Below are 25252 nucleotides of genomic sequence, written 5' to 3'. Positions count from 1 at the left end.
GATTAACCCTTCATTCCAGACTTCCCGATCATCCTCCTTGCCAAACTCCTGAACTCCATTTTTTTCTTATTTTAGTTTGATCCCACATGAACCCTGCATGAGATGTCTAGCCCTTCTTAGAGCCCAATTACTACTGAAATGCATCTTCTAAGACACTAGTTTTTAAAATGCTTTTACCAGGACACTCCTTAAGAAATGCATTCTACACTGTGACTTGGTATTTATGTAGAAATATAGATAAAGCAGGGGAAAAAATCATGAAATACTATTTGGGATGTGCTTTATTTCATGTTGGTATTACACTGCATTTCATTTATATCATTTGTTGTGTTTTTGTATTTTAGAAAATAAATACTGATTGTGATCCATGAATTGATTTTATAATTTGGTTTCAACACACTCTTCCAAACATAAATAATAAAGGATATTTTATTGGGGCAGGTACCAGGAACCCTCAGTTATTACTGCATATCTATAATTACCACATGGGTTCCTTTCTTACATATCTGCAAAATAACAGTAAATCTTTCATTTTATATTACTTGAGTCAGAGTACAGAGTAGGCACTTATTTATCAAAGTTTGTTTCTAAAACAGTATATTATTTCTCATAATTGATTATAAATAATTTGAAACTCCAGGTCATTCAGATTTTTCAATTTTATTTTTGTGGTTTTATCTTAGTTACAGTTTGCTTCTTTTATAGTACTTACAAAATTTTTTTTGAAAAATTATTTTTAAACATTTTCTTAATATAAGTCCCTGAATTACCAAATAACATATCAACTAAGATTATTAAAATGCAATAAAAAGACAAGGTTATTAGAAAATAGACCAATTAATTGTTTAATTGTAGACAAAGGAAAATTATTACTGAATGGGAGACAGGTAATTTGTTAATTCAAGCCTAAATACCTTGAGCAAATATTATCTTAATCAGACACAACACAATTGCCCACTTAAAATATTCTAATTCACTGGAAAATTTATACATTTTCTCTTGAAGGAGGTGACCTAAAACACAGTCTCTGATATTAGTTTGGTTTATATTCTTGGAATCAATGAACTCAGAAGAAGTGCAGACAGAAGAGGATGAGTTCATAGTTCATGGTTCATAGGATGAGATCAGTTTTGAGTTAATGCTTTTAAGTCAGCTGATCTCTCCTCATACTTCACAGATCAATCCAACCTCATCCCTTCTATGGTGCTTCCATGAGCACCCATTCTTACCCATACTTAGGTCAAGAAATGTTTATTCTCTCATCCTAATTAAACTGTGAGCACTGGGAATGTAGGGTCTCTATATTAATCAACTTTATATTTCCAATACCTACTTGCTGGCACAAGTAGGAAATCAATAAAAACTGATCAATTGATAAAATCAATCAAAATATAGGTTCAATGTATGTAAATTGAGTAAATGAGTGATTATATAGACATTAAATTTTTGTAATTTTTAAAAAAATATTTATATTTTAGTTGTAGTTGGACACAATACCTTTATTTTATTTATTTATTTTTATGTGGGGCTGAGGATCTAACCTAGGGCTTCACATGTGCTAGGCAAGTGAGAGCTCTGCATTTGAGCCACAAATCCAGCAAAAAATTTTTGTAATTTTGATTAATGAGTAGCAAGACTTAATTTTTCAAATAGAGTAAATGGACCCAACTCAGTCCCCAAATAAAAACAAGCTCAGTGGCATTCTCACAGATAAAAGATAGCCAGAATCCATATCAATGTATGGAATTAGTTAACACAGGAAACATCTCCAGAAGTGAACAGATCATGTGACCAAAAAAAATCTCCCAAATAGAGAGAGAATTGGGAAGAACTTATATTTAAAAGAACTTATATTTGTAATTCAGATTTTTAAATTTATGATAATTGCCCAGAATTCTCAGGAAAAGTAGAATGGATGGTTATATATCTTGCCTGACCATGAGTCCCTCACATAATCTGACAGCCCTATAAAGCTTCTTGAACACTGTGTAGGACCTGTTTGATAGCCAAGCTTCAGTGAAAAAGACAGATGCCACATGCACTGCTTTTGACGAGGCAGAGAGGAGACGGTGATTAGCTGAAGTGCAGCTGAATTCTGGATTCCCCCCAGGAGCTAGTATGCAAGCAAGGGGTAATGTGATGGGGTTTCAAAAAGGTGTCAGATAATCCTTAAAAAAATGAACTGATCCTAGGGCTGGGGTTGTGGCTCAGTGGTAGAGTAGTCGCCTAGCACATGTGAGGCACTGGGTTTGATCCTCAGCACCAAACATAAATAAATAAATAAATATTTTTATAAAAAGTTGAACTGATCCTGTTTGGCAGCCTTGTTCAGTCACTTGACTTCAGGTCAGCTCAGAGTATGGATAGCTGCCTGATCACATCTTCCTGCCAGACAGTTTGTCCATCAGATTCTAGAGGAGCCAGGGGGTCAAAGTATTCATCCCTTAGTGACATTGGCAGTGTGGGTGCACCTCCAAAAAAAAAAAAGGCCATATCTATTTCCCAGAAAACTAAACATATTCCAAGGCAATGAGGTAAAGGACTTAATTCTATTTTACCTGCCATCTGGAGCCCCATGCTGAGTTGGAGAGTGTTCTGAATGGGAAGAGAATTATGGTGATGCCTTTCCTATACATCTATCCCATGGTTGATTCTAGCTCAGGAAATCAAAAATCCAATAATAGCTACAGTTTGCTTCTGTTCCAACAGTAGCCTTTTTCAATCTGCCATGATCTAAGAGTATGGAAACAGCCATGTTTAATTCCAGCCCATTACAGAAGAAGATCCAGGACAACAGTCTCTATCATTCTTATTTTAGGAGGAAAATTTTAAATGAGCATGGTCAATTACCAGCATGTGATAAAGATCGCTGTATAGGCCTGTGCTTGAAAGAGCCTGGTATCTTGCTATGCAACCCACTCAGCCTAGCTTGTAACTTTAGAAGTTCAGAAAGCTCAGCACTTGTGAGGAATGGCAGGTTTCCTCTTCTAAAGCTTTGAGCTATAATTTACTTATATATCAGGCAGCCAGAACCACTGTGCTGATTATAAGCTTGATTATAAGACTAAGCCACTTTGAGAGATCATTGATCTTGAAAAGATACATTTCATTAAGGCTGAAATACAGAGACAAATCTAATGCAAACAGTGGGTAAGGGCTTCTGTCTAGGACTCTGATTCCACATGTGTTCAAAGTGGGTCACTCAGGGTATCAGTGTAGGAGTGGATCTTATGCAAAGAATCTGGCTCCTGTAGTTGCCAAAGTGGTTAAAGGACAAATCAGAAAATCAATGGGAGAGATCCTAGACCATCCTTGACCATCCTCTGTCTTGCCTAGTCAGAGATAGGAGGGAGCCTGAAATAGGGTTATTCTTCTTTATTTATGTGATCAAAAGCAAATAAACATAAGTGATTGATGCTCATTCTATATAATTTGTATAAATATTTCAGGACCTTGTCTTGGACTCTGTCCTTACCTCCTATTCCATTCCACTTCTTACAGGTGCCAATCCTTTGGCTTTGTAAACCTTTGTAAAAAACCTTTGTAAACCATTTCTCATTTCTGGTCTAATGCTTTGAACTTGATATCTTAATTCAACTATTTCTACTATGGTTCTCTAATGTGCCTTGCTTATCTCAAGTTCTAATCACTTGAAGCCAAATACCTTTCCCTGATCCAAGCTCTCCTTCTGTTTTCTCTATCCCCCAAACAAGTCTCAGATCTCTACCAAACCTACTCCATCCCTCTGAAATACTTAGCCCATAACAGTTAGAAAATAGCCTTGTTTCTTAAAAAATCATGATCTTAGGACAGCTATAGATTCCTTTGGACACTAATAATCTAATACTGTTATCATGGTAAGTAGTCCAGCAATACTGATCACTCTTCCAAGAGACAATAAGGTTTAGTCTAAAGTAGCCGATCAGATAGCCTTACCATTACTGACGAAATTTAAGGAGTTGCAGGAAAAACTCCAAGCAAATAGATGAAATTGTATTCATGAAATGCATAACCAAATAAATAAAACTGGAATAACAATGGGAATATTCCCTTATGCACTAAATTTCTTTCCCAATTCTATTCTATTTTGGCGACTGATCGTGATTCTTATTGATTCTCTTGAATATGCTTATATTTTAGCAGTTGCTGAGATCTTAATCCAAAGGAGTGGTACTGTGATTCATTCAGTATAATGGCAGGCAGAATTTTTACAGTAGAATGGCTTCACAGAACATCTCAGTTCTATTTTTTCTCCCTACTCAAAAAGTCATGTTTTTCTGTCTATATGAAAATAAAATATAAAACATTGTTTTCTTTCCTCCACTACTTCACAACAAAATTCTATATTTATATTTAAAGTTAATAAATACAGTAGAATCACCTCTATAATCAAAACATAAGGCACTATATCAAGGAATTTTAGAAAGTCATGAAACATTTGCAATTTCATTTGAAATAAAGATAGTTTCTATATTTGCTCAACACATTTTGACTTTGAGACATTGTATAATTGTCCCAAATTAAATGTGAGGTTTTGTGTTCCTCCAAGTTGGTATGTCCAATCCTTAACTTCCAATGTGATGGTATTTGGAGCTAGGGGTGATTAGGTATAGATGAGGTAAGGAAGGTGGGACCCCATGATAGGTAGGACTAGTTCCTTAGAAGAAGAGAAAGAGCAGAACTCCTCTTTCTCTCTCCACTCGGTGAAGACACAGTAAGAAGGTGGTTTTCTGCAAGCCAGGAAGGGAGCACTCATTGGAGAACCAAATTGACAAAACTTGATTTGGACTTCCAAGCCTCCAGAACTGTGAAAAATATATTATTGTTGTTTAAGCCTCCTGATTATGGCATTTTGTTACAGTAATCTGGCCTGAATAATGCAATGCATATCTTTTAAGTGATAAAAATTAATGATCTAGCCATGTGCCCTTAACATTCAACTATTAAACCCTCCCACTGTGCATGGGTCAGTTATCTAGTGATGTCATGTAAGTGGTACCGCTTCAGGTTGATGTTCTGCCCATCAGGGAATTGATTAAACAGTAAACTAAAAAGGTTGTGTCAGCCACAGGAAACTCAAGAAGCAAGGCAAAAGCTACACTGAAGATGAGAATTTAATGTCAGAAAAGGAGTCTAGTAAGACACTAGATCAATACCCAGAACTGGAATTGAAGAGTAATCACAAGATGACGTCTAGAGGTTTTGGTCAAACAAGTCAGATGAGACTTCTCAGGAGGACAAATGACTCTATCACCCATTTAGTCTCATACTCCTATTCTTCAGTGGAAAAGGCTTGGTGATAACAAATGCTATTGCATGTATAAATGTTGGGGATGGGAATGTATACAAGGGCTGTAGTGAGAGGAACATGGCTGTTAAACCACATCTTACAAATGCTCCTTAATTCTAGTTAGTGGAAAATCATAAGCCATCAACCACCATAAACTCACTGATCATGAACTTAAACTAATTTTCATTAAAATAAAAAAATATCAGGAATTAAAAATCATGACCAAGCACTTGAAATAGCATTGATGATATTCTGGAAACAAACCATCCTTCTTTCAAATTATAGCAATTGTAACTACAACTTGTTTGAGGGCATGCACTGTAGAGCTCTGTAGAGATGTAGAAAAATCAGTTCTCAGGAAACCATAACTATGAGCTAATTTTAGTTTATGGACACCAAATTTTAGCAGTTGTCTTGTGGTATCCATGGGATTAGTTCAAGGAACTCCTGTGAATACAAAAATCCATGGATGCTCAGATCCATTATAAAAAATGATCTTGACATTCACTTGTGACCTCTAAACATCCTCTTGTACACATTACGTCATTCCCAGATTACCTGTAATATCTAATACCATGTAAATGCTAAAATTTTTTTCCTGGATTATTTAGGGAATAACAAGACAAAAAGGTCTGTACATGTTCAGTACAGAGGCAATTTAAAAAAAAACATTTTTTTTGTTTGGTTTTGGATTTGTAATTGGACAAATCTGTAGATGCAAATCCAGGGATATAAAGGGCCAGGTGTGTCTCTGAAACTTATTCAGTAGGTAACTGCTAAAAAGTAGCTAATAACATGCTGTGGGTAAGGACTAATTTGCCTGTAAGACCAATATAAAATGCTTGCTTTTGGGGGAGTTTGAGGTTCACTGAGAGGAATCACCACCTCATTGAGAACTACTGGCTGCTAAGAGGAGCTGTGCTGCTGGTGGTGCTGGAGATGCTCAGCAACCTGGCTGAATCCACAGCCCATGGTCCAGTGGGTTTTAAGGGTCCTTGCTTACTCTCTACTAAAAACTCATGTTGATACCTTGTGGAAGTGCAAGTAGGTACTTGTTGGTCCATGATGTTCTTTCTACCTCCTGCTTAATCACCAGAGTGTGATGAATTAGAAAATAATGTTAAGAAATGAGTCAAATTTTCAGCAGCTACATATGATATATACATAGGCAAAAAGTCTTATTTTATGCCCATTTCTGATACAATATTTTAAAATTTTAAGCATGATAACTTACTCTAACAGAGCATGGGCTCCTAAAACCATGAGCTCAAAACTGTGAGATGTCAGTTCTTTACAGATGGTGTGTCTAGACACCAATAAAGTATTTAGGGAGGTAAACTTTTTGAAGATTAATTTTTAAGTCATGCATTTATTTAAAACAATAAAATCTGGAATGAATTTTGTAATAGCAAACATGAACAACTATTTCTATTGGGTAATCCAGGATACACTGCCCTTCTGTCTCTTGTTTTGGCTATTTAAGCCTGATAATACATTTTTTAAGTTAAAAATTTTATTTTTTATTTTTATGTAGGTATATTTATGACAAGTTCTTAGACAAAATTTATAAAATTGAAAAATGATATAATATCTTACAGTACATCCTAAAATCTGTACATGGTATATTACTTTCATGTGATTAAAAGGGTTTGTAAATATATATCAGAAGTTCTAAAGTAAATGTCATTTCTAGAAAAACATAAAAGGCTCTTCACAAAAATAAACTGCATTGCCAGACATTCACAAACTCCTAATATAAGTTTACAATTTCCTGCAAAAGAAACACCAGATACTTCAGGAAGTGGGTAAGACAAGCATGTTCCTGTGGTAACCATTTCCCAAGCAAGAAATGTAGTTAAAAAGACTTTGCTAAGCTGTAGCCCACTAGGTCTCCAAATGTATGAGAACAACAAAAATAGATAAGCTGTTGAAGAAATAACAGAGAAAAATTTCCACAATCAGCAAAACCTGTCAAATAATCAGTCATGAAAAGTCTGTAAATAGAGACAAGCCCAGAACTGAACAGACTCATGATGAATTTTACCAAGTATTTGAAAAGGAATTAAAAATGTGAATATGTAACAGATGTGATTCTGCAATCTGTATTTGGGGTGAAAATGGGAGTTCAAAACACAATTTGAGTCAAATGTATGAAAGATGATATATCATGAGCTATGTAATGCTTTAAATAATCAATAAAAAAATAATCCTCCTGTTCCATAAAACAGAAAGGGAAGGAACCCTTCCAAACTTTCTATGTAGCAAGTATTACACTCCTATCAAAACCTAATAAAAAAGAAAACTATAAACTAATATCCTTGATGAACAAAGATGCAAAAATCCTTAATAAAATACTTATAAATCAAATTTAACAGCATTTTTAAAAGCTCATACACAATCAAGCTCTTTCCATTCTAGACATGCATGGATGATTCAACATATGCAAATAAATAAGTACAATACAAAGCATAAATAGAATCAAGGACAAAACACATAGTGTCATCTCAACAGATGAAAAATAAGTGATTCATAGGATTCAGCATCACTTCATGAAAAAAGTCCTTAATAAATTAGGTATGGAAGGATTGTACCTCAACATAATAAAGGCCACCCCCAAACAATATCATACTGAGTGGGGAAAACTGAAAGCATTTCCTCTAAAATCAAGGATGAGATGAAAGTGTCTACTCTCATACTCTTACTCAATATATACTTGAAATTTTAGCCTGTGCAATCAGGAAAAAGAAAGAAAGAAAAGGAATACAAACAGGAACAGAAGGAGACAAACTGTCCCTGTTTCAAGAAGATATACTCATGTACTTAGAAGACCTAAAGACTCCACTGCAAGAGGTAGAACTGACAACTTCAGAAAAGTAGTAGAATACAAGGTCGACATCCCAAAATCAGTGACTTTTATATGTAGCAGTAATAATCTTGCTGAGAAAACAATCAGGAAAACAATGTCATTCACAATAGCCTCAAAACACAAACGAAAACCTCGCCAACCATGGAAATGAACCTAACTAAGGAGGTCAAAAAGCTTAAGAATTGAAATAATAAAACACCGAAGAAAAAATTAAAGACACTAGAAGATGAAAAGACCTCCTCTGTTCATGGACTGGGAGAATTAATATTTTTTAAAAGGGTCACACTACCAAAATCAACCTACAGATTCAATGCAGTCCCAGTCAATATGCCAATGTTATTATTCACAAAACTACAAAAATAAAATTCCAAAATATACATGGAATCACAAAAGAGCTCAAATGACCAAAACAATCCTGAGCAAAAAAGCATGACTGGAAGCATCACAATACCTTATTTAAAAATACAGAGCCATTGTTAACATAGTTAAAAAAAAAAAAAAAACCAGCATGGTATTGACATAAAAACAAGAACATAGTACAAATAGAACATAGGGCCCAGAAATCAGCCATCTGATCCTCCACAAAGGCCCCCCAAACAGATTTGGACAAGAGACAACCTCTTTAACAAAGGGTTGTCTGGGAAACCCTGGGAAAACTGAACACCTACACGAAGAAGACTGAAACTAAAATCTTAGTGTGAGACCCCCAAATTTGAAACTAGTAGAGAAAAACACATGGAAAAAACTTCTAGATATAGATACAGGCAACAATTTCCTAAACAGGACTTCTGTTTCTAAAGTCATTAGAAATTAAAAAACTTCTGCCCAGAAAGGGAAATATCAACGGAGTGAAGAGACAACTTAGAGGATGGGAGGAAATCTTTTCTAGCTGTCCATCAGACAGGGGATTAATATCCAGAATATGTAAAGAACTCAAGAACATAGCATCATAAGAGCATGCAATCTAGTGAAAAAATGGACAAATTATCTCAATAGACACTTCTCAAAAGAAGTACAAATGGCCAATATATGAAAAATGTTCAACATATTTAGCTATTCAGAAATAAAATCAAAACTACCCCTGTAAGAATGGCTATTATTAAAAAAATATGAAATATGTAGGAATAGTAATCCTTACACATAGTTGGTAAATATAAACTAACACTAGCCACCATGGAAAACAATATGAATGATTTTTAAAAAACTGAGGAACGTCTAGCAACCAGGACAGAGGGACTAGAAAATTGTTCCAAGAGGAATAAATGTGCAAAAGAATGAGCTTGATAAAAAAACTGAAATTAATCTTACCATGTGACCCAGTTATACCACTTTTGGGTACATGAAGTTAATATTCAAAAGAGATATCTGAATACCTATCATGATTGTGGCACTGTCCACAATAACCAAGTTACAGACTCAGCCTAGATGCCCATTGTTGCATGAATGTATAAATAAGGCAGGATACACACGCACACATGTAATATTTCATTGTGTGAATGAAATCATGTCATTTATAGGAAATGGATGAAACTGGAGGTCATTACATTAAACAAAATAAGGCAGACACTGAAAGACAAATATTGTAAAAAGCAAACAAAACTCATATGTAGAAAGTAAAAGAAGTAATCTAAAGTAGAAGAGGAAGTAACTATTAGGGAAGGGGAAGGGAACTGCAGGGACTCTGAGAGAAGTGGGAGGAAGAGGAAGAAGAGAGTGTAGAAGGGAGGAGGATGTGCACAGCATTTTCACGGATGGGAATGTCACTGTGAAACCCGTTTATTTGTACAATTGTCAGTTAATATTTGTTATAAAAATTGCTTGAAAAAAAATGTCAAATAAGTTTGCTCTTGTTTGTCAATTAAAATGACTTTAATTTGCAATGGAAAGAAATACCTTAACCTACTTTGATGTTATCAAAGTATTATAATGTGTGGCTTTAGACTTTTGTTTGACATAGTATAATATACTCTAAAATCATACAAAATAAAGATCCATATATATATATATATATATATATATATATATATATATATTGTGAGATTAGAGTAAAACCTAAATAAATAAAAATTATCTTGGTACCTCAAATGTAGATTCACTCAATTTAAATATGGTGCATATTTAGTGTCTGATCATCTCATATTTTTCTATAACATTTTACCAGGAGCTTGTCTTCTTTTAAATTACTTATATTAGTGGTACTTTACTCCTTTCCCTGCTCAGTGGCATTACTCATTAAAGCCTCCTGCAACAAATGTCTATTGAGTATTTACTACTTATGAGCAGAGAGTTGGGTCAAACCATCTTTCCTGGGCTGCTCTTTTCATGTTGCTCTTGCTACCCTTCTGGAACTGAAGCCAACAAAATTTCTAACAATAAACATTCTCATTCTATATTTCATGACTGTGGATCTACCCAGAACTTCTATTCGAGATTATAATTTTTACATCTTTACTTCCAACAGTGAGGAGGAGAAGGGTGGGGAAAGCAGAATAGTATAAGAAATTAATAGTATTACTAGTCTCCAACATGCAATGAATGCATTGGCTAAGTGTTCAATAATTATTAAAATTTAAAAAAAAAACAGTATGAGGGTAGGTATAGTATTATCCTTATCTCATAAACTGGTACCTGAGTCTCTTAGACCATTCACGTAAAGTTTACAGTTAGTAGTTGGGAGTACCAAGAGTAAAACTCTGGCCTGTCTATTCCTTAAGTTGTTATTGTTGTTTTTGACAGATTGTCTAAAAAGCACAGGTGACATTTCCATCTTCTTAAATATTTATCATTTCTTTGTGCTGGGAAACTTCAAATTCCTCATCTAGTTATTTATAAAATATGTAATAAATTGTTCTAAACTATAATCACATAATATATTGTACATATGTATTGAATTATCACACTGTACCCTATGAATATGTGCCACTTTAAAAAATAAAATAATTTTACATTAAAAATATATAATAAGCACAGTTGGTATCCAATACTTTTTTCCTAATTTTAGAAAAAAATATGTTGTTTGAATCTATGCTATCATTGACCTCTTCCTCTTCCATTTTATCTGCAAAAGCTGCATATCATTGAGATAAATTACAAAAGAAAAAAATCAGTTTTATTGATGTTTTTTGAAGCACATATAGACAGAAACTCATACAAAGAATAATGGTAATGAACAAATTAAAGCATTTTTTAAAGCCTGAAATCTATCTTCCCAGACAATGTATTATTCTTGATTTTTTTTCAAACTGCTCTTTTAGTATTACTGAGATCAAGAGCTAATGGATTATGAATAGTTTAGGCATCTAAAAATTAGTTCCATAAACAGAAATTAACACAAAAGAAATACAAACATAAAATGTATATTTTAATTAGTATAAATGAAATACAATATCACAAAATTAAAGTTAAGGAAAAATAATTTATTATATTGCATTCTCTAATGGTTTCATATCAGGATGTACCTTATATTCTTCATAATCATTGTCATCTAGCAAGTCCCTTTTCTCCAATTCTACAAGTTGTCCTGCAGGGTGCCTAGCAGGCAGATGCTTAATAGAGGCTTGCTCATATATGGGCTTTCCATTGAAAAATAGTTCCTTCCAATCATGCATCAACTTATGTGGAATCAGACTATCACAAAAAATAAAAATAAAAGATTAATCAATGGTCAATGAAATTCACAGTTTACAACTTAGCCTTTTTATTGTAATTACATAATTAACTCACTTTCATAAGAATTAAATAGAAATAATTACTTGAAGCTAATTTTAAAGGTTACCATATGTGCAATGACAATAAGACAGACATACATTTTATGTTACAAATTATATACAAATATGTAAACCATTATTTTGAAGAGGCTTTGAAAAGATTCACTCTATTCATTTTGCATAGGATGCAGATACTAGAGCATTTAAACCATGTTGTAAGGTTGCATATTTACTTAAGGTTAGAACTGAGAATTATAGAACCTAAGTTTTCTGATCGTGCTCATTAATTTTAGATATATTGCTCTGTTCTGGCAGTCAATAAGAAAGTTTGAAGACAGTGGCTTTAAGTGACATTCATTCATTCAGACCTATTAAGTTCCATACATTTTTGCCAGCCATAAGGGATATTACAGCAAGTGGAATCCCTAGCCTCCATCAGAAAATCCTGGGAAAGAAGGGCAAATGTAATTCCACAAATAAACAGTTTGGGAAGAGAATTACACAACAGGAAATCACAACAGTAGATTTGACTGAATGTGTTGGTTCAGGGAAAGTCTGAAGAAATGACTGCTGAGGGCTAAAGACTGTCTAGCAACCAGGACAGAGGGACTAGAAAATGTTCCAAGAGAAACGAATGTGCAAAAATGAGCCAGATATGATTCAGATGGAAAAAACAGTTTCTAGATTTTGAAATTACAACCTAAGAAGTACTCTTTGATTCTGATGTGTGCTATGACACTGGAGAACCCCCAAGACAGAGTGTTGAGTGAATAACTAGGACCCAAAAGACTAAAGAGCAAATGATCCCACTTATGTGAGGTACCTTAAGCAAATTCATAGACATAAAGTGGAATGGTGGCCATCAGGGGCTATGGAGGTGGGGATGGGAAGTTATTATTTACTGGGTACAGATCTTGGATCCGTTCCTGCTTAAAGGGCTGTGTGGTCAGGGTCTTGGAGGACCAACTATCCTCATATTCAGATACTTCTTCTAATTTCTTTCACCATCACTTATTAGAGATTCATAGCCTTAAAATTACCTGTGTTCCTCCTTATAAGCTTTTAATATTCTTTTTTTTAATTTTGGTGATAATTGTTTCATGACATTTGTAGAGGCTCTTACATTTCCTGAGTGAAACCCATTAAGTAACCCATACTTTTTCTAAAAATAATAATAATAATAATAATAATAATAATAATAATAGTAGTTGTAGTTGGACATGATAACTTTATTTTACTTATTTTTTATGTGGTGCTGAGGATCAAACCCAGTGCCTCACACATGGTAGGCAAGTACTCTACCACTGAGCCACAACCCCAGCCCCAGTAGTCCATATGTTTTGAAAAAAATTGTAAAGTTACAAAAAAATTTTCTTCTGATATTTACTATAAAGTTCCTCATACATGTAATGATGTGAGGCTAGAAACAGATAAAATAATAAAAGCACTCAGGAATGCTTTGATGCCATATCACTCCAGTCAGAATGGCAGTTATCAAGAATACAAGTAACAATAAAAGTTGGTGAGAATGCGGGTGGGGAGGAGGTACATTCATACCTTGCTTGTGCCCTGCAAAGTAGGGCAACTACCCTGGAAAGCAGTATGGAGATTCCTCAGAAAACTTGGAATGGAACAACCATTTGACCCAGTTATCCCACATCTCGGTGTATATCCAAAGGACTTAAAATCAGCATACTACAGTGATACATCCACATCAATGTTTATAGCAGCTTAGTCACAATAACTAAACTTTGAAACCAACCTAAGTGCCCTTCAACATATGAATTGATAAAGAAAATGTGGTATATATACACAATGGAATATTACTTAGTCAAAAAGAAAAATGAAAATATGGCATTTGCCAGTTTAATCTGGAGACTATCATGCTAAGTGAAATAAGTGAATCCCCCCAAACCAGAGGCTGAATATTTTCTCTGATATGGAGATGCTAACACATAACATGAGGGGAATGAGAAGAATAGGAGTTCGGTAGATTAGACAAAGGGTAATGAAGGTAAGGGAGGGGAGATGGGAATAGGAGTCACAGTAAAACTGTGTAATAGTACATAACTTTCCCATGGTCCAAAATGAATATACACCATGGAAACTCCATATCATATACAACCACAAGAATGGGATCCTATTAGAATAATCAATAGTCCATGTATGTAGAATATGTTGATACACTCTACTATCATATATTCCTAAAAAGAACAAATTTTCCAAAAGAAAATCAGCTGCTGTGGCTTCTGGGCCTTAAGTGCCTTCCTTTGTTGTGAATTGAAATCCCTAAGATTTATGCATACATCTGGCTAGCTATTCCACTTTCTCAAATGATTTGAATTCCATCAGCTTGCCTAATATCAACCTGGCCTGGTAAAGCCATTATTAACTCAAACACAGCAAGGGAGGAAGAAATGTTAACATAGAAAAACAAGGGGTTCTTTGGGAGTTGCACTACTTTTCTTTTTTTAATTTTTGAATTTCTTTTGAGTTCATATACCTTGGCCTGTGAATCCTTGCTATGTTGTCTGCTTTTGCCCAGTGGTCTCCGAAGTGTTTCTGCTTACATGTATGATATTTTATTGCTATTTAAACATTCATTTTTTAAAAAAAAATTAAACTTTTTGGGATAATTGTAGATTTCCACAAAGTTGTAAGAAATAATACAGAGAGATCCATGTATCATTTACCTACTGTCCCCACATTGTCACATTTTGTAAAACTCTAGTATAATATTACAATCAGGACTTGACACTGATACAGTTAAGATACAGAACATTTTCATCATCACAGATTCCCTCCTGTTACCCTTTCATAGTTCTACTCACTTCCCTCTCACCCCTACTCCACTCCCTCCTTGGCCTCTGGCATTGGCTAAATCTTGTTTTCAGTTTCTGTAATTCTGTCACTTCAAGAATGTTATAGCAATGGAATCATAAAGTATGTAAACTTTGAGGATTTTTTCACCTTGCATAATTATCTGGAGATTCATCCAGATTATGGTAGTAGTTTATTTATTTTTATTGTCAAGTAATATTCCATGGTATAGATATACCACAGTTTAACCATCTCCTATTAAAGAACATTTGGACAATTACTAGTTATAATCTATTATAATAGGGATTTTATAAACACTTAATTGGAGATGAGTGTGTATAAGCTAATTTGGGACACATGCCCAGACATGTCCTATGGAAGTCAAATGTTTAGTTTTTCTAAAGGGAAGTTCTAGAGGGGCTGTATCATTTTACATTATCACCAGCAATGAACGACATCCAATGAACGACATCCATCTGGTGTTATTATTCCTTCATTTTAGCCATTCTGATCAATCTATCCTGGTATCTCTCTGTGGCTTCAATTTGAAATTTTATAATGGCTAATGATGCTAAAATTTTTTTTCAGGTGTGTATTTGTCACCTGAATATCATTTTCAATAAAAATGTCTTTTCATGTTTTGGGCCAATTTTCTAATTGGATGTTTTTAAAATTGAAAATAATTTATGTATGTTTTCTGTTAAATATGTGGTTTGCAAACATCCTCTACAACTTTGTATATCTTTTTATGTTTTCAAAGCAAAAGGTTTTGACTTTGTAGAAGTCTAATTTGTCACATTTTCCTTTTATGGATCATGCTTTTGGTGTCAAGTCTAAGAACTTTTTAATCTAATCATAGAACCCCCTATTTTAAAAAATACTTTTATAGTTAGGTATTTTACATTTAAGTCCAGGATCCATTTTAAGTTAATTTTTATATAATATGTGACAAAAATGTTTTAGCTATGCTAGTTACTTTGCTTTTTATATAAACATTAGAAAAGGCTTACACAGATGTGTGTATATATGTGCATACATGTATGTTTATTTACATATATGTATAAATATGCATCTATATGTACATATATATCTACAAAAATTCTTGCTGGGCTTTGGATAGTAAATGGTAAAATATCTATATCAGTTTGGGGAGAACTGACATCTTTTATTTTGAATCTCTCAGTTCATGAACACATTCTGTCTCTTTGTGTACAGTATTTAGATCTTTGCTTTTTTTTTCTTGTTGTTGCTGTTTTGTGTAGTTTCCTGCATAGAAGTCCTGTACATGTTTTATTAGATATGTACCTAAATATCTCATTCATTTTAAAATATTTTATTAACATATAATCACACATATTAGTGAGGTATGTTGTGATATTTCAACACATATATATGGTGTGTCCTGATCAAATCAATGTAGTTAGTATTTTAATTCTTTTGTTTATGTTTGGAACTTTGTTATCAAGAAATTGTAAATGGCAATTTGCTTTTAATTTAGCTGTCCACATGTTCAGGCTAGTGTACATATATATTTTTTTAATATTTATGTTTTATCCTGTAACCTTGTTGAGCTCACTTATTAGCTATTCTGGGAATTTCATTGTAGATTCCTTGGCATTTTCTAAGTTAATAATCATGTCAATCCCAAATGTAGGCAAATTTTATTTCTTCATTTTTGATCTGCATTCTTTTTCTTTTCTTGTTTTGTGGCACTGGCTAGAGCTTCTAGGGCTATGATGAATAAAAATGGAGGGATCTTTTCCTCATTTCCTATTTTAGGCAAAATGTAGCCAGTTTTTCCTCATTAAATATAAATTGGCTGATAGTGCTCTTGAACAAGCTGAGAAGGCTCCTCTATAACTCTTTTTCTGAGACATTTCATTATTATTAGTGAGAGTTGTATTTTGTCAAATACTGTTTCTGCATTGATTCATATGATAGTGTGACTTATATCTTCTTTGTTAATGTATGGGCCACACTAATTGATTTTGAATGCTAAGCCAACATTGTGTTCCTTGAGTGCACCCTACTTGGTCTTGGTATATGATTCTTTTTATATGTTATTGAATTTTATTTCTAATTTTTCACTAATGATTTTGCATCTCTATTCATAACGAATACTGATCTCTAGTTTTCTTTTTGCTATTGTTTTTGTCTGGATTTGCCATCACAGTTATATTGGATTTGTAAAATAAAGTGAGGAAGTATTTCTTCCTTTCCGTTTTCTGGAAGATATTGTGTAGAATTGGTGCTAATTCCTTAGATGTCTGAGAGAATTTGTCAGTGAAACCAAATGGTTCTAAAGATTTCCTTTTGGAGAAAAGCTTTTAAATCAAGGCATAAATTTCTTAAAAGCTATATAGCTTTATTCAAATTATGTATGTCATAGAGGCAATCCATGGTATTTTGTACTTTTTGAGGAATTGGACCTTTCTTCTAAGTTAACAAATGTGTGTGTTTAGTTACTTATAGTATTCTCTCATTATCCTTTTGGTGACTAAGGAGCTAAAGTGATATCCTCTGATTTATTTCTGATACTAATAACTTGTGGTAACTCTCTTTTATCCTTTGTTAGTCTTGCTAAAGGTTTGACAACTTTATTAAACTTTTAAAATAACCAGGTATTTATGTTAAATTCTATTGTTTTTGTCTCTGTTTTCAGTTTTATTTATTTCTGTGCTTTATTAATTACTTTCTTCCATTTTTTTTTCTTTCCCTCTTCTTATTCTGGTTTCTTCAATAAAAAATCATGGACCCAAGCCTCTGAAACTTTGAAGTTGGAGGCTTAGATTGATTTGGAATGTTCTTACTTTCTAATGTGTACATTTTATGCTCTAAATTTCTGCCAGTAGTGTTTTTGCTATTTCCCACAAATTTTAATAAGTTGTCATCAAATGTATATTTAAATTTCCCTTGTGATTTTCTCTTAATCCAAGAAATATTTAAAAGTGTGTTGAGTTTCCCAGTGTTTGGAGTTTTTCTTCTTATCTTGATGTTATTTATTTCTGATTTTTTTTTTTTTTTTTTTTTTTTTTTACTGTGGGCAGAGAAGACTGATTTGAACTCTTTTAAATTTATTAGTGTTTGTTCTTCGACCTGGGAGATAAATGATTTATCTTTCTATAGGTCTGTGGGCATTTGAAAAGTATTTTATTCTATGATGTTGCTGGGTAAAGTAATCAACAATAATACTAATTAGATCTGATTGGTTGGTGGTGTTGATTTCTTCTATATCTTTGCTGATTTTTGTCTAGTTTTCTCTTTGTTATTGAAGTCTCCAACAATAATTGTGGGTCTTCAATTTGTCTTTCAGTTCTACTAGTTTTTGCTTCATATATTGTGTAGTTCTACTGTTTGGTAAATATACAGTTAAGATTACTATCTTCTTTGTGTATTGACCCTTTCACAATATATGATGGCTCTTTCCACTCTAGTCATTTTTCTTGGCCCTAGAGTCTACTTTATTTGATATTAACACAGTCATCACTATTTTGTTTTGACTAGTATTTGCATGATATACATTTTTCCATTATCTTACCCTGATCTGTTTTTATCATTATTTCTAAAATGAGCTTCTCATGGACAGCATATAGATTGATCATGTTTTTTAATCTATTTCTCCAAACTCTCTTGTCTTTTAATGGGTATGTTTAGAGATATGGTGATTATTTTACAGCTTAGGTCTATCAATCTAGTTTTTGTTCTTTGGGGAGGCTTTTTGTTTTGCTTTTTACTTTAGTTTCCTTTTCTTATTTTCCCATGGGTTATATGAATGTTTCTTAGAATTCCATTTTGACCTAACAATTGTGATTTTGAGTGTATCTCTTCGCACATTTTTTATACTTGTGCTAGGCATTACATTACATAATTTATGACATTATCTCATCATTTTATCAGTTTAAGTATAGAATTCTTACCTCCCTTGAAGTTCCTTTACTTTCATCCATTTAAAATATAATTCTTAAATATTTCCTGTATATACATTTTGAACTACATTAGACAGTGTTGTATTTTTTTTCTTTGCCCATTTACTTGCTTTCTCAAGAGGAAAAGGAAATCCTATTGCATTTACTCCTATTTTTTCTTTCCCTGTTCTTTTCTGTCTTTTTGACATTCTAAGGTCCTTTTTTTAAAAAAAAATATATTCTTTTTCTGTCAAAAGAATTCCCTTTAACCATTTATTTAACAGTAGGTATGCTGGCAACAAATTTTCTTAGCATATTCTGACAAAAATCAGATTTCCTTTCCATTTCTGAAGGGTATTTTCACTGGGTGAAGGACTCTGGGTTCAGTTCTTTTCTTTTAGCTCTGAAAAAACACCATGCCACTTCTATACTTAAACTGATAAAATGATGAGATAATGTTATAAATCATGTTTTCTGGGTGAATAATCCTTTGTCATTTGAATTATTTGCCTCTGAAGGTAAGCTGTTTTGTTTCTCTGGGTGCTTTCATGATGTTTTCTTAAATTTACTTGTGATAGCACCTTTATATGGGTTTCTTTGAGTTTATCTTCTTTGAAGTACTTTTGAATTTATAAAAGGCAGACTCCATTTGGGGAATTTTCAGGCACTATTCCAGGTACTCTTTCAGTCCCATCTTTCTTCCCCTCTACTTCTAGGACTGCAATGGCATGAGTGATGGTGGGATCTTAATGTCCTCCCACAAGGCCTGTGTGTTAGAGACTTGGTCACCAGCCAGTGACATTATTGGAAGGTGGTGGGACATAGTGGGAAGAGTGAGGTCCCTGGAAGCAGACCCTTTGAGTGATGTTGTGACCCCAGCTTCTTCCCCTCTTTGTTTCCTGGCTGCCCTAAGGTGGGTAGACCTCCTCTGCTGCACACCCACATGATGCTCTTGCTCACCACAGGCTCAAGGCAATAGAAACAAGCGACTATGGATCCAAGCCTCTGAAACTTTGAGCAAAAATAAAACTTTTCTCTTTATAAGTTGGTTTATCTCAGATATTCATTATAGTGACAGAAAGCTGAGTAATGCAACACGGGTGAGCAGTTGCTGAGACTCTTACTATTTTTCAGTCTACTTTCTCTCTGTTGTTCAGATTGGGAAATTTGTATTGCTTTATTTTCTAGTTCATTGATTCCTCCTACTGTCCCTTTCATTCTGCTGTTAAGACCAACTACTGAGTTCTTTCTTTATTTTGACTATTTATTTTTCAGTTATAAAATTCCTATTTAATTCTTATTTATATGATACTTCTCAGCTACGCTTAAATTTTTGGTAAGTTTTAAAATTTTCACTTGTTTTGAGCATGTTTATAATTGCTCACTAAACTATTTTGCCATGGCTATTTAAAAATCTTTATCAGGTGCTTTGGTTAGATTTTAATTGCTGTTACCAAAACAGCCAACAATAACAACTTAGATGAGAAAAAGTTTATTCAAGGCTCACTGTGTCAGAGGTCTCAGTCCATAAAAGGCAGACTCCATTGCTCTGGACTTCAGATGAAGCAGAATACCATGGGAGAAGGGCCCAGCAGAGGACAGCTGCTCAGCTTACAGAAAGATGCAGAGAGGAGAGGAAGAGGAAGAGGCTGCAGGGAGAACAACCTAGGGCACACCCCCATGATGACACACCTGTTCCAGTTACGCCCACCTGCCTTCAGATACCAATCATTCGATCTATTCAAATTAGGATGGACAGATTAGGTCACAGCTCTAATAATCTAATAATACCTCTGAATATATCTGCATTAGCAGGAGTTTGGGGCATCACTCATATCCAAACATTATCGGGTAATTCTAAGATCTCTGTCATCTCAGAGTTGGCATCTGCATTCATTTCCCAGGGCTTCTATACAATGTACCACAAACTGGGTGGCATAAAACAATAGAAATTGATTGTCTGACAGTTCTATAGGCCAAAGGTCTGAAACCAAAGCATTGTCAAGGCTGCATGCCCTCTGAATCCTTCCTTGCCATTCATAGCTTTTTGTGGTTTGCTGACAATCTTTGGTATTTCTTGGCTTGCAACTGCAGCTTGCCTTTGTTACAAGACAGTGCTCTCCCTGTCTGTATCTCTCCTCTCTCTAGTCATGTTGAATAAACTAGTATGACCTCATCTTAGTTAATCATACTCCAATAACCCTATTTCCAAATAAGGTCACATTCTGAGATACCAGGGGAAAGGACTTCAACATATCACATATCTTTTGGGAGGATGCAACTCAACCTATAACAGCATCCATATAATTTTATTTTGGTATGGATTGAACCCAAGAGCACTTAGCCACTGAGCCACATCCCCAGTCACCCCTGCTCTTTTAATTTTTTTTTTTTAACTTTGAGACAGGGTCTCTTTAAGTTGCTTAGGGCCTCACTAAGTTGGTAAGGCTGGCTTTGAAGTTGTTGATCCTCCTGCCTCAGTCTCCTGAGCTACTAAGATTACAAGCATGTGTCACTGCACTTGGTCATAGATTGTTCGTTTATATTAAGTTTGAGCTCTTTCTTGTTTTTGGCATGATGAGTGATTTTTTTAAATAAAAATCTAGATATGTTTGCAATATATTATAAGATGTTAGATCTTATGTAAACCTCTAGTTTTACCTTCCTTCTCTCTCTCTCTCTCTCTCTCTCTATATATATATATATATATATATATATATATATATATATATATATATATATATTATTTTTTATTTTCTTTTTCTTTTTCTATGTGGTGCTGGGACTCAAACCTAGAACGGGGCATATGTATATGCTAAGTAAGTGCTTTACTACTGAACAACATTCCCAACCTACTGTTTGTTGTTGTTTTCTTTTTTTCTTTCTGACATTGTTCTGGCAAAGGAAAGAGGAGGTGTCACCTTGTTAATGACAAGTGTGGCACTTGGCTTTACAGTGTGTCCAATGACACTGTAGTGGCAGTGGTCTGCTTATTACTGGGCTGGGGACTCCTCACTCTCTTCCAGGCTCCTCTGAAGCTGCCCAGTGTAGGGGAGGTGTGCTTGCCTCTCTCAGGTGGGGGAGGGGAAAGTGCTTCCTGCTGGACCTCTGGCTCTCTTTTTATAGCCACCAGAGGGTGAAAGATGAGGCTTCTTGCTTGGTCTTTTATGGCGCAGCTGGAGGTGGGGCTGCCTTCTGTCTGTGAAGTTTGGATGGAGTAAAGTAGTTACTGTCTAAGTTTCAGTCTTTGCCAGGTTATTCTATGGGCGCAGTCTGTACTGCATCAATCTGCCTTATATTTTCTCTCTTTTAAAAAATATTTTATAACTTTTACATTTAAATTTCCTACTTTTAACTTTTTGTCATTTAATCTTTTTTAAATTAATAATAATGACTTGTGTCACTTTTCCCCTTTTAAACCTTTTATGTTTTAGCTTCCTCCTAATTTTGTTCTGACAATTCCTGATCAGTTGAATTTGTATTAATCTGAAAAGTATTTTTAAATCTTATTCTTTAATTCCTTTCACTTTTCAGTGTAATTTATTTTCTTTTTCTCAATCTTATGCCTTTTTTAGTTTTATCTTCAAAATGTCCTCATGGCTTTATTAGTTCATTTAGGAGATTTTTTTATATGAAACTGGGCTAGACACAGGGCCACAGGGGTGAGAGCTGAGGAGAAAGCCTTTTTATGAACAGGGGCCATGGGATGCTTTCCCTCTTCTGTCCTACCCTGCTGGCTATCTGACTTTCATTCCTTTCATTGTGGGGTCTCAAGAAGATCTCACCCTGGGTACTTGAGAGGTATGCCAATTTAACTGGCTTGTATTATCCTTGACCTTGTGGAACTGCTTTCACTAGATCTATTGTAGTGTCTTTCTGCTTCAGCTTTTGGCAAAATACACCATAAGAAACAGGTCGATGAGTCCAGATACCACATTGGCTCAAGACTTTGTTTACAAGGTAGCCTACACCATGCAGTATACCTGTGGTGAGATCACATAAAAAAGGACTTCTCTGAACAGAGTGCCAAGAACAATTTTTTATTTTGTAGAGAAATGGCATGGAAAATAAAAATAATATAACATGTTTCTTTTTTCACTTTGGTCACTGGGCAGGTTAGGTCAAATTTACAGCTTGGTTGCAATGAACGACTGGCAAATCTACAACTGCTTATATGATTACGTTTCAATTTATCCCTTATTCTAAGCTTCCTACTTTTATTTGGATTTGACTTTTTTATGACATTGGCATATTTATTTACTTTTTTTACTTTTGACTATTTCCTTACAGATATGCTGATTTATTCTAGAAACAAAGTGTGATAAAAATAAGTAGGTTTAATAATTGGGGAAATAATCTTTAAATTCACTCTTTTGGTAAATTATAAGTATTTCAAATAAATTATCATAGTTGTCCTTGTATATACAAGGTGAATTAGACACATTCTGAATGGAAAAAGACATATGAACACTGAAATAAAGTTAGTCAGTAGATGAATCAACTCAGTAAATCAAGAGGTCCTGGACTTTACTTCTTGGTATGAAACACCTTTGTCTCTCTTTACTCATCAACCTAGTGTCTGCTTCACAATCTTATCCTTTCTTATTATCTGTGGTGTCTCAACTGTATTAATTATAGAAAGAGAACTTACTTATTTGTCAGCATTCGATAGTCTGCTACTTTTGTGGACAAATCAAGAATTTGATCCAAAATTTCTGCACATATTTCATAATGCTTTTTATAAGAAGCCTTAGCTCTTTCCATAGCAATCTGGGCATGAAATTCCTTCTCTCTCAGGATCTGTTCTTCAAAATCAATCTTGGCTTGTTTTGCCAAAGCCTAAAAAGGCAAAAACATATTTTAAGCCACTATCATTGTGCAATGAGTCAAATGAAAATTATGTTATCTTTTCAGTAGTCCAAAACAAACAAACAAACAAACAAAAACCCTTTAAATATGATGAAAGCTTAAAAAAAACAGGAAGAACTTAATCATGAATGACCTCTTTCCCCGTAATAAATTAAGTACTGAGTATGAAGGCAAAGATAATATAGGAATTATTCTACCTTTAGGTTATCAACAAACTAGTACATTGAGAAGTGATCTGAGCATGGAAAGCAAATGTGGTTAATGATAAATATGATGGTAAAACCTTCCATAAAAATGTCTTTGTTTTACAGGTTGCAAACAGGAATCACAGACCAGAAGCATAAATGGCCCCTCACCCCCACCCCAGGAACCTTGACCTAGACACATCTGCCCTTTGTTTTTTAGCAAGGTAGTTCTATGATATAGATTCATACTTCAAAAACATTTTGGAAATTCCCTGATTATAGTGGTTTGAGATCATGACACATTTGACAACATATGTTAAGTGTGTTCTGATAGCAACTACAAACCCTGTGGTGTTATAGCCTTAACAAGTTGATAACCCTCATTTGTAGAAACATCTATTTCTGTAGAAAGTAATAAAATATTTAAACATTTTGTCAAGACCCTCTACATGGTTGAGGACCCTTTCTTTACACAAAGGGTGAGGAGACGTCCAACTCAGCTTAGCCTAGCTGGGAGTGCACAATACTCAACTGGTGGGATTTGAGTGGCCAAATGTTGCTTATTGATACTTGCATCAGCTTCTTGATGAATTAGATCACATGCTAATATGCTCCATCAAGATGATCTCCTCCTGTAACTCCACCCAGTCAATGCAAAATGGAAAAATGGAAGTGAACTTGAGCTTTGGAGGAAGCGCACTTGAATTTAAGCCCCAGCTTGTGTATAGAATTCAAAAGCTGTGAGAACCTGGACAAGTTGTTTAGCCTCCTTATACCTCCATTTCTGAAAGTGGGGACATTAGCAATACTTAGCATGTCCTGAACCATCTTGTCAGAGTAAGTACTTCTTATCATGATACTATTCATAAATGACTGAGTGCATGACAGTGAATTGGTATGTAAGGCCACCATCTGTTTTGCTGTTGCTGGTGTATTTTGCATGTTTTGTTTTGCTTTTGGTGGGAACCAAGTTGACCTGGATGACCTCTGTTTAGTACATTTGGTACAGTTAGGAATTACACCAGAATTTACCATTCTTGTATTGTTTCATAAGCCTTATTTTCATGAAGAAAAAAAATACAATTTAAATAAAAAGCTTAATGGCATGCTTTATGAGATGTGAAGAGTTTACAGGAAACAGAAATGTAAGAGATTAAGAAAATCAGATGAGAATTTATGGATAGCGTGGCACTAAACTGCGTCATGAGGTTGGTTTACCAGGTTTTGAGAAACATCTGGAAATATTTAGAATGTGAGGAAAACCCAATCTCGAAGGGGAATAGAAGGCTCTCCTTTCAGCAACAGAACAACTGCCTGTTTCTCCATTTTCCTCCCTTCCTCGTTCTGTGTTTTCTTCCCTTTCTTTCTTCTCCCCTCCTTTCTTTCCTTCCCCCTTCCTCCATTCCTCCTGTCCATCCAGCTATCTTGTCTTCCTTCCCCTCCTTTTCTGTGTCTACCACTAACTCTGTGTGAAACCCACCACAATTTCCTGTCTCATGACAGCAAAGTAGGTTGCAGCCCTAAAAAGAGAAAGAAGGAAAGGAAAAAGGAAGTCAGTGGGAGGTAGCAAATCTCGGTGGTTATGAACTTGGATTCTAGAGTCTGATAGA

General features: G+C 34.4%; 1 protein-coding gene across 1 annotated transcript in view; it reads right to left on the bottom strand.

Moving 5' to 3' along the window:
* Positions 1-25252, bottom strand: part of SPEF2 (sperm flagellar 2) — a 169024-nt gene that overhangs the window by 106866 nt on the left and 36906 nt on the right. The window contains 2 exon segments of the mRNA XM_081309625.1: positions 11615-11783; positions 23240-23427. Of these exon segments, the coding sequence (XP_081165751.1) occupies positions 11615-11783; positions 23240-23427 (357 nt within the window).

This window comes from Spermophilus citellus (genome assembly GCF_964194105.1).
Source record: "Spermophilus citellus genome assembly, chromosome: 1".
Taxonomy (NCBI): Eukaryota; Metazoa; Chordata; class Mammalia; order Rodentia; family Sciuridae; genus Spermophilus; species Spermophilus citellus.
This window is presented reverse-complemented; position numbering and strand designations above follow the sequence as displayed.